This window comes from Nothobranchius furzeri, chromosome 9 (genome assembly GCF_043380555.1).
Source record: "Nothobranchius furzeri strain GRZ-AD chromosome 9, NfurGRZ-RIMD1, whole genome shotgun sequence".
Classification (NCBI taxonomy): Eukaryota; Metazoa; Chordata; class Actinopteri; order Cyprinodontiformes; family Nothobranchiidae; genus Nothobranchius; species Nothobranchius furzeri.
The window spans coordinates 65,270,408-65,288,467 of NC_091749.1; the positions used below are offsets into that span (position 1 = coordinate 65,270,408).

General features: G+C 43.8%; 1 protein-coding gene across 9 annotated transcripts in view; it reads right to left on the minus strand.

Moving 5' to 3' along the window:
• The window catches only part of ppfia1 (PTPRF interacting protein alpha 1), a 47,652-nt gene that overhangs the window by 25,624 nt on the left and 3,968 nt on the right, over window positions 1-18,060 (minus strand). For all 9 annotated transcript variants that reach the window (XM_054732004.2, XM_054732006.2, XM_054732003.2 and 6 more), the window contains exons 3-9: window positions 3,842-3,943; window positions 3,325-3,489; window positions 3,167-3,241; window positions 1,910-2,011; window positions 1,106-1,339; window positions 882-1,028; window positions 304-438 (exon numbers count right to left, since the gene is read on the minus strand). In XM_054732004.2, the coding sequence (XP_054587979.2) occupies window positions 304-438; window positions 882-1,028; window positions 1,106-1,339; window positions 1,910-2,011; window positions 3,167-3,241; window positions 3,325-3,489; window positions 3,842-3,943 (960 nt within the window). The remainder of the gene's footprint in view (window positions 1-303; window positions 439-881; window positions 1,029-1,105; window positions 1,340-1,909; window positions 2,012-3,166; window positions 3,242-3,324; window positions 3,490-3,841; window positions 3,944-18,060) is intronic.

Consider the following 18,060-nt stretch of genomic DNA (forward strand, 5'->3'; position numbering starts at 1 on the left):
TTGTTTTGGTTTAATCCAGGGCATTGTGGGATTAAAGCTCTGTCTCCTGTATGCAGACACGCTGGTTATAATACAAAGAAGGATGCTTGTGGTTTACAGGAAGATGCGTCTGATTTAAACAGTTAATAGTTTTAGGTCACTGAGATTATCTCATAAGACTCAAACGTTTCTACAGTTCATTTTTTATAGTTGATGCTTTTATCTCAACTGCATGAATTTAGCTGATGTCCACTTAGTTTATTATGTATAATCCCACATTTTGCTTGGTTAAAGCAGATGAAATGGTTACTCGGGTACGTGTACCTTTGTGAGGGCGGCGACCCTCTGGGCTAACTCTGCTTCCACCTCAGGAAGAGTTTCTGCTTTACGGATGGTCTGCTGCAGCTTCTGCTCGGCCACCTCCAGCTTCTCCTGGAGCTGCCGGCTTCTTTCCTCAGACTGCAACAAGCAAACAAACAGAGATCAGCCAATGGCTCATCTGTCCAACATTCTGACCTCAGCGTTCACGTTCAGCTCCACAAGGTGAAAAAGAGTCCAGGGACAAAAGCCCGGCAGGCAGCGAGAGACGGGGGAGACAAAGAGAGCCAGAGGGAAGAGACGGGTGGGCAGGAAGTGAAGAGGACAGCATTCAAAGGGACATACAAAGAGACAAAACCCAGAAGAAAAGAGGAGGAAGACGTCTCCATCACCAGCGACTGCATGAATAGAAACAAGACAGTGTTTTCATTTCTCTCCATTCAGTTTGAACACAGAGAATTCACAGGCTGCGGTCTGAAAGCAGCCAGAGATCTGCAGGCCATCCCTGCTCCCAGAGAAACACCAGACACATAAACGAAGCTTCGGTGTCACAGACAAACAGCTGATCACCAGCAGGAACACACCTGTCTGAAGAGGGACTCTTTATTGGCCACTTCGTTCTCCAGCTTGTCGTTGAGGTCGTGGACTGAGGTGGCCTCCCTCTGAGCAGCCAGGTAGCGCTTCTCCAGGGTGGTGATCCTCTCCTCCATGTCCTCCTTCTGAGCCATCGACTGTTTGTGAAAACAGCTGCATCAGTGACTCCAGGTAACCAGGATGTGGCTGGATCAGACGGACCGGTTCCGCTCACCTCTCTGAGGTCCCTCTGCAGCCTCGTGTTCATGTCTTCAGACTTTATGAGGTCCTTCCGGGCCGTGTCCAGGTCCTCCTCCAGCTCGCTGATCCGCGAGACCATAGCAGCCACGCGCTCCTTCATCTGACCCAGATCAGCAGTCTGTCGGTCCACCACCTCCTGGAGCTCGCCGACTTTCCCAAACCCGGGCCCAGATTCCTCTTCCTGATTCAGCGAGCCATCTGAGGAGCGCTGAGGGAACGACGACAAACAGGCCTCAGCTAATTCAGCACACCAACACCTTCAGCTGCTTGTGCTTAAATGTGTCGATAATCCTGGGACGCTCGGTTTTCTTTCTACTGAACTGTTGAAATATAATTATTTCAATATATCATAAAACACATTTTAGTGTTTTAAAAGTGGTTCAAAGATTAAAGGAAATAACTAAATTTGGGGAAGATAACACATTTTTCACTGGGATCTAAATGCAGGGTTTTCACAGCGAGACCTGAGATCGCCGATACTGAACGTCTGTAGTTGAATGTAAACAACACAGCGACAGGGGAGGGGGGACAAAACCCTCCCACCGCTACGCTATTATGGTCTGTCATAACTCATTTTGATGCTGCTGTGAGTTTTGTGGCAGACAGAAAACATCTAGTGGGCGTGATAATAAATACTCGGGATTTAAGTCTGAGACATCTCCACGCCCATCTGCTCCATACAACAATAACCCCCCCCCCCCCCCCCCCCCCCCCCCCCCCCAGTATGGGATTAATTAAAGGAGCTGATAAAGTTCTCTACACAGCGAGTCCTCCTCACCTTGCCGTTGGTGCTGAGCGTGTTTTCAGAGTTGTGGTTGACCTCGCTGGTTCCGTCGGCCAGACCTCGCTTCAGACTGGTCTGCTCCCTGAGGAACGCCAGCTGCGCACAAACATCACACCGAGCCATCAACACGTGCACCTCGCCTACAGCCCTTTACAGCAAGGTTTCACTTCCGGTTATGAAAACACGAGAAAAGTGTTTTGTTATTTACCAAAACAAACATGATTATGAGATCTAAAAATCAGCATTTGGTTTGAGCCCTGAATCTTTCTCAGAGTCGGAACATGCAGATATTTTAAAGAGGATTTCTTCTAATCGTGTCTGGAAAAAGTTCTGAAAGCTTTTTGAAGAGCCGTTTAACAGTTTTAGGTTCAGGAAGACTGATCTTTCGTGAGCTATTATCCAACACGTCGACGTCCTTATCCGAATCCAAGACACAAACTCCAAGAGGAAGAGTCAGACTGAGCAGCTCAGAGGGAATGTAGGACAAACGTCTGACGTCCTCTGGGCAGTCTGACTCCATGTTTGGATCCATCTGACAAATATGTGCTCCTCGTGTCTTTATTTGTGTCTAATTCAGCAGTTCTCTTCTCTTATTGGCTGTTTTTTATTTCTTTATTTATTTATTTTTAAATCTCCTGGTCAGCTAGTCCCACAGAATCTAAATCACTGCGTCACACCTGCTCTGAACTTCCCGCCTCACCCTTTCATATCACGTCCGCCTCAGACGTGGCGCTACCTGCTGAGGTGGGTGTACTCACCAGGGCCTTCTGACGACCGCTATGACGAACAGAGCACACATGTGAATGTTACACGGATGTGAACTAGGAGTCATTTAGTAAAAATGTTTCTCAGTTTTGTTTTTGTCATCATAAAGAAATAAAAGCTGTTAAAACTCCATCATTTCTAAACAGTTTATAGCTTCAAAGTAAATAAATGTCTAATGATTGAAACACTTGGATTTCTGAGTCAACGTGTCTGGGGCAGCATCTAACGTCAAAAACTGTAAACATACATTTTAACTGGGTTTAGAAATAGAAACATATAAATAGACGCTTTCTTTAACTGTTCCTGTTCATTTCTCGCCGTCAGGCCTTTAACGGTTTAGTTGAAAAAAGTACTTGCTGTCATTTCATAAACTAAATGTAAAAAAGCAAAGCAAATCATGAAGTTTTGATAGAATCAGACCAGAGTTTCATTCATAAAACAAACAGTAAAACAGATTAAAGGTGACGATCACTGCCTGCATCTTACTTCCTTGTGTGAGATGGTGAGCTGTTCCTCCAGAGCGCTGCATCGTTCCAAAGCAACACGAAGCCGCTCTCTCACCTTCAGTAGACGACACACAAACCACCCGTCAGAACATCACACAGACCTTTTCTGGTGCCGCACAAACTCGTCACAAACAATACCTTCTCGTCGAGGGCTTTGTGGTGTTCAAAAAGGGACTTCAGAGCTTTGAGGACTTCCACTTCACTGGAGACGCCGGCTGGAGACTGAGCCTGCCTCTTCACCACGGTCATCCTCAGACTACGCTCGTGGCGAGACACCAGGCACTCCAGATGTTCCAGCAAGAGCTGTACACACACACACACACACACACACACACACACACACACACACACACACACACACACACACACACACACACACGAGTTAGAATCATTGATAAAACATCTCCAGCAGCTGCTTCTGGAGGCTAGCACAAGCCTCCATCAGCAGCTGGGTGTGCGAGAACGCGTCTGCTGTCAGATCTGCCGACTGCAGTGACCGTATTACGCCGACTCAGCAGCTTTCCACACCATCGGGTTCTGACAGCGATCGAGATTATAACACAGAATGCGACGTGTTGGGCGGTGTTATGATCACCACCTCTAATCAAAACGGAAGCAGGCAGGAATTTTCCAGGTACGTCCTCACTGAGCTCACCCGGGTGTTGTTCCTCTCTGCCTTCAGCTCCGCAATCTCCTCCTCTTTCTCCAGAAGCTGCTCCCGGCACATGTTCACCTCCTTTGTTAGGGCGGCAAACTCCTAAAACACAAAATAAACAACAAGTGCTCGTTACTTCCTATGAGTACGGCCCTATATGGAAAATACCAGAGGCTTCTGCTCACAAAGTCGGAGTTTCTGGTTCGTTTAAATATCGCAGAGATAAACTGATCACTGATGCAATATTATTTACCCAAGTATGAATAATTACTGTAGAGTACTTGCTGATACTGAGTACAGATATGAGTACTAATAAATGCATTGACATTTTACTAAAAATGCACAAAAAAATGTCTGTTTAGCAGACATATCAGTGATCGGCTAATCAGAAACACAAAAATCTGTTCCAAAAAAAAAAAAAATCAAGTCAAGTTTTCTGGTCCATGAACACACACTTGCTTAGCGCTAATTCAAGCTAGCAACTCTAAGAGCCAAAACAGTATTTGAAGCTTGTCAAAGTTTTTAAATTTCCATTTGAGGTAAGACAACTCCAGCCTTGGAATGAGTGAATGTCTATGTCTCCGTTCCTCTCTCAGACCTTCTTTACACCTCCACTGGCACCCCACAAGGCTGTGTGTTGTCTCCTCTACTCTTCATTCTCTATACAGATGACTGTAGATCCATCCAGCCTGACAGTTATATGGTAAAATACGCTGATGACACTGTGCTCCTGTCTCTTCTGTCAGGCCCTACTGTTTATCACGGGCAGGTCCTGCAGGAGTTTGTGGATTGGTGTGACACTGCATGCCTGGAGCTGAATGTGACCAAAACTAAGGAGATGGTGGTGTCCTTCTCAAACAAACAGAGAGCGCAGGTTACCGCTGCCACCACTATCATTCATGGACAGCCAGTGGAGCTGGTTGAAGAGTATAAATATCTAGGGACCACCTTTGATCAACTCCTGAAATTCGCTTCCAACACCGAGGACATCCTCAGAAAGTGCCAGCAACGACTTTACCTCCTGAAGAAGTTGAATTCATTTGGAGTCAGGAAGGACATTTTACTGACTTTCTATTATTCTTTTATAGAGAGTATTATCACATTTTCCATCCCCTGTTGGTTTTATTCTGTCAGCCTGCAGTATGGAAACCGCCTACAAAGCATCGACGTTGTGGGCGACGGTGGCACAGGAGTTAAATGCTCGCCCCGTAATCGGAAGGTTGCAGGTTCGAGCCCCGCTCAGTCTGTTGCTGTCGTTGTGTCCTTGGGCAAGACATTTAACCCACGTTGCCAGCTGGTGGTGGTCGGAGGGACCGGTGGCGCCAGTGCTCGGCAGCCTCGCCTCTGCCAGTGCGCCCCAGGGCAGCTGTGGCTACATCGTAGCTCATCCCCACCAGTGTGTGAATGTGTGTGTGAATGGGTGAATGACTGATTGTGTTGTAAAGCACCTTGGAAGGTTCCAGGACTCTAGAAGGCGCTATATCAAATACAGGCCACCGTCAAGGTGTGCTCTGCGAAACTTAACTTCTCAATGTGACCAGCATACAGGAAGTTTAGCACAGAAAATCATTAAAGACCCATCACACCCTCTTCATACTGTTTTCGAGTGGCTGCCCTCCAAACGCCGACTTCGATGCCCATGCTGTAAAACACAGAGGAGAAGTTCCTTTGTTCCCAGAGCTGTGCTTCTTCTTAATTCTCAGTGCAGATAGGGGGAGTGTGCATTACTTGTATGTGTACGTGCATGTAGTTACATGTATGCATGTGTATTTGTGTGTGTGTGCGTGTGTGTGTGTGTGTGTATGTGTGTGTGTGAGCCAAAGGTTTACTCATGGTTGGTCATTCACATGTGAGGTTATGACATGAATGTGTATGTAGGTTTGATGGGTTTTACAAATGGGTAAATTGGTTGTGTTTTTAGAATTTAGAGATTTTAGTGCCGGCTGCTTCACAGTGCTGTCTCGAATTGCCCCTCGGGGACTAATAAAGTTATCTTGAGTCTCCGTTCCTCCAAGACCAGAGCTGTCGTGTCCTGCTGCTAACAGCTGGCTGTTTAAACTCAGTGTTGTGTCGAGGGAGTTCTTCATCCGAGTCCATCTTTGTAACCTTTATATAAAGCTCGTCTCCACAATGGACAGGTTCCTCTCGCTACTTGACTTTATTTAGATAGACTGAGGACACAGCATCAGCAGGTAGTAGACACCCCCTAGATGATCACTGAGCAGTGTGTGGTGACGTGGGTTAAATTAGGCCTCGAATAAAATCGTTTCTCAGCTTTAAGAAGCTTTTATACTAACTTACACAAAAACCCCGCTCAAGTTTCACCTCATCTGGCATCCTGATCAGGAATTTGTGACATTTGTCAGTTTAGCTGTGATGCTGTTACTAATGAGCTTGTTATCGTTCTCACCTGTGCACATAGAGAGCACAACCACAGCAGATAAATACAGATTCCTGTCCCTTCATGCAGTCACTAACACAGTTACGATCACATGACGGTTCGCTGTCACCACCTTGTCTGAAAATTTCAGCTTGTGTAAAAACAGAAATAATCATGGAAAGTTAGCATGCAGTGATTTACACCAGACAGAATACCCGAGTCACAGATTCACCAACAAGCGTTCATGTGTTTAGACCTGAGGAAAGCTGCAACAGAAACATGAACCACTATTTTATAGACTTCATGGTCAAGTTTCTTCTACTTTTATTGTACAAGTACACGCACGCACACACACACACACACACACAAAAGCAGCTTTTAAAGGTTACATGCATGGATGGCTGGACGTCTAAAGAACGTGCCATCCTGATATTATTGCCCTGTGGCACAGGCAGGATGAATGCTGAGATCTTTCTATGTTTCTGACAGTAGTAGTAGTGTGTGTGTGTGTGTGTGTGTGTGTGTGTGTGTGTGTGTGTGTGTGTGTGTGTGTGTGTGTGTGTGTGTGTGTTGGGGGTGTGTGTGTGTGTGTGTGTTGGGGGTGTGTGTGCTGGAACCCAGCGTTCTTCTCTGTCAGTACCACAGCTATTCTCCCGTTCCTCCCTTCAGCCTCGCAGCTCCTCTAGCTCCTGGCTAACACTAGCCTGTAACACTAAAGGAATCACAGGCGCGTCGCTATTGGCCACAACAAAGACATCCACCCTCCACCAACCAATTGGAGGCTCAAATCTCAAGGCCCTGGGGTAATTACAGAGCTGCCTAATTCCTACATTCCAGGGCAGAAGAGAAGTTTGGCAGTAGAATAACATTACAAACCTTTCACTTATAAAGAGATTAATACACAACAAGAAAAAAGGCTGAACTATTCTGAGTAAAACTGAGTTTGCTGTACGGTCCACGAGTTAACACAAGCTACGAGATGCAAACAGACCTAGCTTCGGTAAATAAAAAACCCCGATGGGAACTCACGGATACCGGCTCTAGAACATAAACTGGGCTGGTTTTAGAAATGAATAAATTGTACCATATTTCATTACAACTGATTTATTAAACAGCATCATTTCACAGCACAAGTGATCTCTCGAGGCACTTTACACAGCAAACAATCCAAGTCCTCAAACTTCCTAACATTTAAGATTATTTCAGTCAAATGTGTTTCTGAGTAAGTTTAATAAATCCAATTCTTCCCACTGGCTGAACAGCCTCTGCTCAGAGAAACAGAGTTTGCTTTTTAAGGACTGATGAGCTAACGGCTAGTCTGAGTGAAGATCGCATTTTGTTTCTCATCCTAAATCAACATCAATATCCGAGTATCCCAGTGAGACTTTATTTTTTAACCTTTACATCATCAGTCAGTTTCACATAAGGTGGTTGTTTCTATTGAATGCTGACATTTGCTTGGGACTCTGTATTTAACATCATTTGGATGGTTCTGTGGGTGTCTTTGTGGTATTTGTGGGTGTATTTTAGAAAAATCCTCCAGAAGCAGCAGCCGGTTTTTAGCTCTAGCCTGACAGGCTAACAGCAGCTAGCGCTGGTAGCTGCTGGTTAGAAGGACTGAGCTGCTGTTTAAGCCTCCAGACCAAAACCACAGAGTGGATTAGGGGGTGGGGGCATTATTATGTGTGCTAACTTAATAAAGCAACGGCGAAGCAAAAGCAGAGAGCAGCACAAAGGCTTTTCAGGCACAACCACAAACTGTAGCACTTTGTGTCACGGACTAATTCTGAGTAACGAAAGTCTGACTGTCTGATTTAGAGAAGATTAGAAACAAGTGAACAGGAGAATTAACTATCCAATAAAATGGGTACATCTTTAGCCATGTGGTACTTTAACACCATTAGTAAACAGCCTTCATTATCAGACTAGGGTCAGTTGTTCAGATAGAACGTCTTATTAATGCTTTATAATATTTACCCAATGAACTAGCTGTTAGAGGTCTAATTTACCTGCCATACACTGAGTTTTACACGTCACCCATATCATAGATATGATCCAGGGTCGGATCAGAACCAAGACTTCCCATCTCCATGATAAGGACTTTAGTTGTTCTTAAAAGCTTAAAGTAAAACCTGGTCCTGTGTGGAAAGCATCCGTTCTCCTAAAACAGAGTTAAGCAGCCCGATGCTAATGCTAACACGCAACATTTAGCTACAACACTAGCATTCCCAGTTGTCCAACATTAAATTAGATTTAAAATAATCTGAGCTGGAGAGCTTTAAAATGGAAAATCCTGATGAGTGTTTCTGTTACACATATAAATGATTCATTTTCACCTGAACAGCCTTTGTTCAAAGAAATAGGGCTCGTGATCACACGTGATTATGCGTTGCATTCTGGAACGTGCGCAAACATGTTGATGGCCTTAGGAGCGTAAACAAACCGTCACAAACAAACAGTGTGTCGCAAAGAAGAAGCAGATTAGGGAGAAAGGAAGTGTTAAACGACATGTTAGAATCCCAAAACGGACGCAGAATATACAGGGATAAGTTAAATACAGGAGCCGGGGCCCGGTATGTGGACAAAATCAGCATTATAAACAGTTTGGACCCAGATGAAAGACCCAAAGACTGGAGCACCAACATCCTTTAGGACTGAAGAGCTAACGGCTTGTCCGAGTGAAGACCACCGTGTGAGATGCTGTAGTCTCAAACATCCCAGTGTGACATTATTTCATTAACCTTTAAACACCTTTGGTTTTCACAATATTATTATATTATTACTCACTAGGAATTCTGTGGTTGTTTACATGGAATTTGATGGTTACTTGCACAGAATTCTGTGGTTAACATGGAATTCCACATTTCCTACGATTCTGTGGTTGTATACGTGGAATTCTGTGGGTATTCTGTGGGCTGCGTGGTGGCGCAGTGGTTAGCGCTGTTGCCTCGCAGCACGAAGGTCGCAGGTTCGAAACTCGGCTGCGGCCTGTCTGCGTGGAGTTGCGTGTTCTCCCCATGCATGCGTGGGTTTCCTCCGGGTACTGCGGTTTCCCCCACAGATCACAACATGCCCTATAGGTTATAAATTGTAAGTCGCTTTGGATAAAAGCGTCTGCTAAATAAATAAACATAAACATATTTACACAAAATTGATGGTCTAGAGGGAATTTTATGTTTTTACATAGAATTCTGTGGTTATTTACCACATAAATAATGCAGCTAAACAATGGCCTTCGTCTGGGAGTCGAGTCCAACTAGCGGTTCTGAGACGCGAACCTGACGATAGAGTAAAGGTGTCTAGATGAGAAACTCTGGGACATTTTAAACTCTGTGGTTCTTTCATTTCCATCTCATCAGGTTCAACCACATTTCATTCAGAGCATCAAATTTACAAAACAGAGAAACTGATAGCTATTAGCTTATTTAATGGAACAAAATATGGCATGTCCAAACTTATCAGACGCCGATTAAAATAATCATATGTAATCTAGCTGAGATTATTTATGTGCATTCATGCATCCATCTGATTCTGAGTTTAAGGCCTTTTGCGACAAAATGTTGATTAGAACAAACAAATCAAATAAAACTTAAAAATACATCTAAAATGATAAAATGTCTCTTATTAAAGGTCCTATAACAGCTCTGAAGAAGAGCTGTTAAGGTGGACTGAGGGTGTCTGACCCCTGGGTAGAGGCAGGATTCTCACGGATGTTTCCACACCTGTAGAGGATTAAAGCAGCAGAGCGCGGACAGCGTTTAGCCTTTGGACCGGCCGACTACAGCAGCGCCGCTCTCTCTACACCGTTTCCATTCAAGCCACTCATTCAGCTCACATTTGGCTAACGGAGACACTTGCTCTCCGTCACTTTCATGTCACCGCGTGGAACAAGTCAGCCTTTGTCTTCCCGTCTCACCACTGAGCGTGCTCAGTTCGTGCTACTGTGTCACTGACCAAACTCAGCCTTTGGTGACTGCAGTCATCCGAACCGCTTTTATTAGAAAAGAAAAGAAAACTCAGCAACAACAAACAGTGATGCAACTGTTAATCTGACTGTTCCCACAGGTCATTTCTCCATCTGCTGCTCTCATTCACACCCCAAGGCTTCTCTCACTTTGTTATTTGCTTCTTTTTGGTTGTTTAAGTTTTGCAGAAACATTTTAAGCCAAATGAACGAGATAAACTCCTGTTGCACTGAATTTAAACTCTTCACAAGTTTTGCAAACATTCCTCTGAATTAAAAGGAGCTTTTGTACAATTGACCTCAACAGAAAACCTACATGTGATTAAAACTTTTACACAGTTCTGACATTTATCCTAAATAATATGTTTAGATGTGTACATCTGGTTTATAAAATCCAAATAGAATCCATTCATTATTATTCTGAGACTTGCTTCTTAATCCTGCAGGTGTCGGGCTCTATCTTCTGTATGTTTGATTGTGTTTTAAAAGGATCTAGCTACAAAAACAAATTTAAATGTTCGTATATGTGACACGTGTTTTATTGACGTCTCACTACTAAAACAGCTAATCCCACCAGGACGTATTAATCAGGTCCAGTCAGAGTTGCTTAATTTGATTCTCTACTGTGGATCTAGATCGTGACTTTCTGAGAAAATTCATTCCCTTCGATTTAGAAATAACTCTTAATTCACAAACAAAAAGGACTTTTGCACCAAGTTTTAGTCCCATTTTTAGTAAATTTAGCATCAGACACCCCCAGCAACAACATCAGATTACCAGATGTTTGTATTTATGAAAGCTAGAAGCTGAGGCAGTGAGTAATCCTGACGATGACCTTTAACAGACACAAGACCTGAACACAAAACATGTCCACCAGCAAGAGAGGAATCAGAAAGGCCCAATAGGGTCCTGCTGCTGACGTGTGAGTGAGCCGAACAGGAATGTTTGTGCATTCCAGTCAGAGTCCTCTCCGAGAGGGAGGGAGAAAAGGAGAAAAGCGTTCCTCCCCTTCACCAACTTTCTGAGCCCACAGACCTCCATGGCACCAGCGTTACTCCTCTAAAGCAGCTGATCTCACTACAGTTATAAACACGGCCGCTGCTAAATTGCATTTTAGAGACCGAATCCTTTAAATTCTTTCATGAAACTTGAATAAATAAAATCATTCATTGCAAAAATGTCAAATAAACCTTGAAAAGCAGAAGTGAGGAAGATGAGAAGTTCTGGACAATCAAGTGTTCAATAATATGTTTTCCAAACAAAGAAAGAAGAAAAAGAACAAAGTTAGTAGGACGTTAGGAGACGCTGACATAAACTAAACCGGCTGCGGACTCTGCAGAAAGCAAAACAACAACTTTAATAATTGTGGTCTGGGTTGATTTATAACTTTCTTTATGAAACTTGAATTTCAGGAAACAATCAACTGCCATCTTTATCCAGAGTTCTAAAGGCACACCTGATAGTTTTGCTTGCTTTTAGCACCCCCTAGTGTCAGTTTTTAATTATCTGTGGTCAAACCGAAAATGAAATCCATCTCCTCGCTGTTCGTTTCTTTTTATAACACCTTAATCCAGGGATTCCCTAAGTGTGGCGCGCGCACCCCTGGGGGTGCGAGAGCTGCCGCCCGCTAGGGGGTGCGCGAGGTGAAAAGTGTAATGGCTGCGGAGCTCAGAGAAGTCTGTCATATGTCACCGTTAGCGTTGCCAGAAACTCATTTGTGGGTGGGCCTAAGAAGAAATAAGTGGGCCCAACAAATGTAATTGAAAACAAGTATATTTTGCGTGTGTGTGTGTGCCCTCCGCATGTGCCTTAGCTTCATAATAACAATGCGCCGAGCTTCAGCGCTCTGGCCTGCGCACGCTGTCAACAGCAAGATACGTTCCATATTTGATCATTTTTAATGGTGTTGGAGAAATCTGAAGGTGGCGAGTCTTTCTGGCAGATTGTAATCAACACCCTGTCTCATGCAGGTGTTCTGACATTGTAAACCTCACACACAGAACATTGTGGATGTAACTAAATAAATAAGAAATGACTCCCATTCAGGCTATTAAAAGCGCGCTGAAGATCTGAAGTTCAGAGTGCGTCTGTCAGAGGTCAGACGCGTTCCAGTGGAACCACGGCTCACGGGTGCACAAGTGAGCACATCTGGGCTGGGCATAAGTAATTTTACAACATTGGTTTAAATAGCGCCAATAACGAGACGCGGTGACAGGAGCAACTCATGGAGCTGTGCCGCACACACACACACACAAAATAAGTGCACGCTGCGCAAACTCCGGCATTGCGCTGCGCCGTCAGACTGAAGGCAGAAATGAGCGCTGGCTCCTCCGTGATAAAAACTTTTAAGAGGTTTTATAACATTTTTCATTCAAGGTCAAATTAAGATATTAGCTTCTATTTTGGGATGACGTATGAAATTCGAGTCCGCTCCAGCCAGGTCATGAACCTGACCACAACTCATGTTACTGCAACATTTGGTATTCTAGTCCGCGTGGCAGTGGATCGCAGATTCAGCCACACCATAAAACAGCAATAAGTCGGTCTGAGGCAAAAGTGAACCTCGTGGCTATAGCTTTTCCATCTTTTCCCCTATAGACATTTGATTTTGCACAAGTAGGTGATCAGTTCAGGTTTACGCAGAGCAGAAGGAAGGAAAGAGCTCTGGCCACTGCAGGTTAAACATTCCTACTTTAAGAAAACTGTTAAAATGCATTGTTTATGTGCTACCTGGGCACTCTAAATATTTATTTAAAATTAAATCAAAGGAAATTGTAATGGTATCGAATGTTTATTAATTGCTATTTAAAAAATGAAAGTGATGGTGAAAAAGGTCGATCATATATTTTAACCCCGTCTGTTGAGTGACCGTTTGGCTTGACATCTGATATGTGTACATATATATGTAAATAAAACCATGCCCTGATGTGGGGCTGGGGGGTGCATTGACATGGTCGGGACATAGAAGGGGGTGCGCGGCTAAATAAGTTTGGGAACCGCTGCCTTAATCTAACAGCTGGATGTCTCCCCAGCCTTCATTAGTGTCAACAGGAGTGATTCATCACTAAATTAAACAAGTCAGCTGAGTTCATGATTTAAAACATGCAGGAAACGTGCTGGAACCAGACTGCAGCGCCAGGTATGTCAACTCAATTTTTAATTCCAACAGGTGACGGCCCACCAGTCTGAAGTTGCAAACACTGGCGCTGAGTCCACTGATCTCAGGCTCAGGGGGAGAGAGTTCCAGAGTCTGGGGGCCACAGCAGCAGATGATCTGTCATCTTTGGTCTTTAGCCTGGTGCTGCACAACCAGTAGGCTTTGATCACTGGACCTCAGGGACCTGCTGGGGGTGTAGGGACTGAGAAGATCACCAATGTAAGATGGTGCTTGTCCATGGAAGACCCTATAGACCAGAACCAGGATCTTGAAATGAACCCTGAAGTTGACTGGCAGCCAGTGAAGCTGGAGGAGAAGCGGGGTGATGTGGGTGTGTTTGGAGCCAAGCCTACTGGTTGTGCAGGTGTCTGCCTGCTATCTCAATTTTGTGTTTGAATCCCGGTGGTATTGGCAGTAATTTATTTAGCAAGCTGAAGCGGATTTCAAGTTTTTTTATTTTTTTGATTATTTTCTGCAAAATATTATGTCTCTAAATATCTTTGAATTTGGTCATTTCTATACAGCATTTTGTTGATTTACTCAGCTCACCTCACACGGATTCACACTGGCTAAATAAGCAAAGAAAGTAAAAAAAAAAAAAAAAAAGATTAGTCCTCACTTTTTAAACAGTTTGCCAATACAGTTGAAAACAGAATACTGGCAAGTGTGGCTAAAAGAAGAAGAAAAAAGTTAGACATTGCTGCAAACCTGTGCAAAACTACATGCTAACCTAGCACTCCAAGCACCGGACTACCACGGCTGTTACGTGACACCAGTCGCCTAAGCCACATGTCCTGTGAGGCCAGGGGAGATAGGCTTCAGACCAGAGCTGAGCTTCTGGGAGAGGAGCAGGGCCTGCTGACGAGACTAGTTCCCAATGACGCTTTACAAGATTATCAAAGTAAAACTCAAAATTTGCTGCTGAAACAGGAAAATGCATGAATGCAGCCAAAACGGGTTTGGGTTCTTTTTTTTCATGAGGAAATAACAATATCACATGATAAAAAGCCCCCAAAAGTGGATTTTCTATGATCCGGCGCTTTTAAATCCAGTTTTTAAATTTAGAACAAATTTGACCCAACTTGCTTCTCATGAGCTGGACTGGAAAGCAGGAGGAACATAAATGATCTGATCCAAGTCACACGCCTTCTGACGTGTTCCAACCTCAGATTGTTTCATCTAAACTTAATCCTCCACATGTTCCTTTTATAGGAGTAAAAACACTTCAATAACTCCAAAACATCTCCAGAGAAATGCTCAGTTTAACCTGAAAAGCATAAAAACGACACAGTGAAGAAAAACTGAAACCTGCTAAAGCAAATGACTGCGAGACGGCTTTCTGTCGACAGGATTACAGCTTTAATATCTTCGGCTTTTTAGCCTGAATAAATCCTTGATTCATTGTTTAAGGGTTAAAAAAATCCTCCTACGGGTTCAGCCGTTTCCCAGGCCTGACTAGAAAGAAACTCTTTCTGTATTTTAACCCTTTAACTGGCAGGTTCACCACTTGTTAAAGCACAATTTAATCTTTGTATCATAATTAACTGAAAGAGGAGAATAAATGCAAGTATAACATTATGAAAAACTTTGAATAAGAAGTAAATTATTACCTCATACTTATAATAATATACTATATTTATATTAATATTACTTCACATTCTATCATAACTCTTCTTGCACCAAATAAACACTTAACTTTTTCATTGATGTAGGAGGAAAATGATAAAATAATTTAAAGGTGTGATTGACTCATTCAATTATTACATTTGCAGTGGTCTCTAGTTACTAGACGAGACGAGAACAACTTCAGCCTGATTCTTGCTTCTCCGTCTGCGTCAGTGCGGAGACAAGCAACGTCCTTGCGGGCCTGCTGGAGAGCTCCGCGAGGACGGACGGAGTCGAGCTCTCTTTTCTAAACATCCGTCAGTCGAGAGGGAGAACGCAAGCTTGTGATTGGTCAGGGCACCGCTGTCGTCTACAGCGCCCTCAAAAACACAAAGAGAGCCGAGGATAACTAGCGGCAGACACGGAGCAGCTTGAAGAATACCTCATGAAAAAAACTCTAAAAACATGAACGTTTAATTCCCCCGTGACTGGAGGAGTGAAAAGATGCGCAGCAAGCGTTTTATTTGTGGACGGAAATGACAGGAAACGTGGGTTTAGAGGTGGGGAGCGCATGAAGAGGTGGAGGAGGATGAGAGACAAATTTGTTTGTGTTAAAAAGTCTTATATACAAAAAAAAACAATATAAACACACTATCTTGGACCGATACATGACAGGATACCACAGAACAGCGCTGCGCCCTCTGTTGTCCTGGTGGGGAATTGCTTTGCAACACTCTCCAGGAGACGGAGAAGTATGAGAGCAAAACGCTTCCGTCAATCCGTGCGTGTCTGTCCCTTGCGGAGCAGACGGAGAAGCATGAATCAAGCTTAACAAGGCGTTCATTCCTACTAGAGTCTAGTAGGAATGAACGCCTTGTAAGTCGTTCTCGTGAAGCCTAATTTATACGTCTCAGGCAGCTCTGCGAAAGAGAGACGCAAATGCACTGACAGACGTTTGCTCTCGGACCTCTCCGTCAGCTCGGGACTGTTGCTAAACAATTCCCCGCCAGGACAACAGAGGGCGTGGCGGCATTCTGAATTATCCTGCCACTGTTAAAGTCACCTATCCGGTCTAGGAAAGTGTATCTAATATTGTGTTTACATTACTACATTACATTTCAGAGACTTTTGAACACAAATTTGTCCCCATCCACCTCTTCATGCCATCGGCACCTCTAAACTCAAGTTTCTCTTCTTTTCCGTCCACAAATAAAATGCTTGCTGCATGTCTTTGTACTCCTTCAGTAACGGGTGAATAAACGTTCATATTTTCAGACTTTTTCTGCAATGTGTTCTTTAATCTGTTCTTTTTAGTTTTCGAGGGGGCAAAGGTGGTGCTGTCGACTAATTTACTGGAAGTAGCGTCCTGACCAGTCACAAGCTTGCGGTCTCCCTCATCTTGGATGGATTGTTACAAATTTCGGCATGTTTTCGTCACCCTCTGTGAGCCTGTCGGGGAGCTCTTATGCCAATGCATAATGGCGTTGCGTGTTCGCACCGACGCGGAAGTATAAATCAGGTTTAAGTCATACTGCTGCATACTGCTGCTCAGATCTAAAAGTTTCCCATATCACAGCTGAGCTTCAGGCCCTGTCCACACGTAGCCGGGGATCTGCCAAAACGTAGATATTTTTCTACGTTTTGGCCTGTCATCCACACAAAAACAGAGTTTTTTCACACGAAAACGGATCTTTTTAAAAACTCCGGCCAAAGTGAAGATCTGCGTTTTCTCCGTTTTGGGTGTCTGCGTGTGGACAGACAAAACCGGAGTTTTAAGGTCCGCAACGTCACTTTCCGCGACAAAAAATGCTGACATCACGTGTGTACCTGTGTTTACACTAGCCGACAGCATGGATGCCCTCAGAGCTGCGCTCGCTTTATCAATTGTCCAAGCGCTTTTTGCTTGTTTGTTTTTGCAAGCGGAATTACTGCTCCTTGCGGAAGACCACAGACGATGCTGACTGGATACAATTCGGGGGAAGTACTGCCGCCTACAGGTCTGGCATGTCCTTAACAACGTATTTATCCGGGTACGTGTGGACAGAGTTTTTTTTTAAACGAGGTGGTGTGGATGCAAGTTTTTGGAGGGGCGGATATTCGTTTAAAAAAAAAACGGCTACGTGTGGACTAGGCCTCAGACAGCAGGTTTTTAGTGAATGTGACTACCACTGACTTGAAACGTGGATGTTTTACCTACACAAGTAGCGCAAGCCTGGAGGAGCTTCTACTGTGTGGTGGTGTTGCTAATGCTAATAGTTAGCTTAAACTTAGAGACGCCCGCTGCTGATTCCTGGACGTTAAAATAACAACAGCCTTCCCTGTCATTAGTCAAGATGGGTGAGTCCACGAACGCTAAATCACAGTGTGACGTAGATCTGCGACGATGTTCGAATCCTAGGGTTTCACTGCCTATTTTCTATCAGAAGCTAATGCAGGAGATAGGTGTAGGAGACTATTTATAGGTTCAGCTTGTGTGAAAAACTCAGAGTGATTGATTATAATCAGAAAAAGAATGCTTTTTCAGTCAACTACACCTTTAATAAAAAACAGCTAATGTTTGGATGTAATGTTTTTCTTTAATTTGTCAAGAAATAATCCCTCTGGATGTAAATTAGGTTGAGAATATTACTCAGGTCTACTGTACTACTATCATTTTTGTTTACATAACAAAAATCTGAGGACTAATTATAGTGAAAGAGTTTTAAGAGCCGAAGTTTGGGCTGAATTTTTCTGGTGAGAATTCAGCAGAACTCCCTTTAGGACGATGCTACAATCGGCTCTGCAGCCTCTCCAACTCTGCTGTTGCTCTCAGCCTGCACGGCTGTCACTTCCCTCCCTTTTTTAGTAAAATCTGACACACACGGGCTCTCTGTAGTGGAAACATGTTCTAGTAAAGCTGCAGCAATATTTACTAGATGACCAGACTTGTGTGCTGTTCTCCCATCCATAATTTAAAGGTGGAAACCTGAACCTGTCTTTATGAATATAAAACCCTGCTGAGTAAAACCAGCAGTAATTAATATAACAAAGACCTGCAAACCAAAGGACAAAGGAGAGGCTGCTGCTTCATCAGGGCTGAAAATAGCAGAAACTGAAAAACGACCATCACGAAC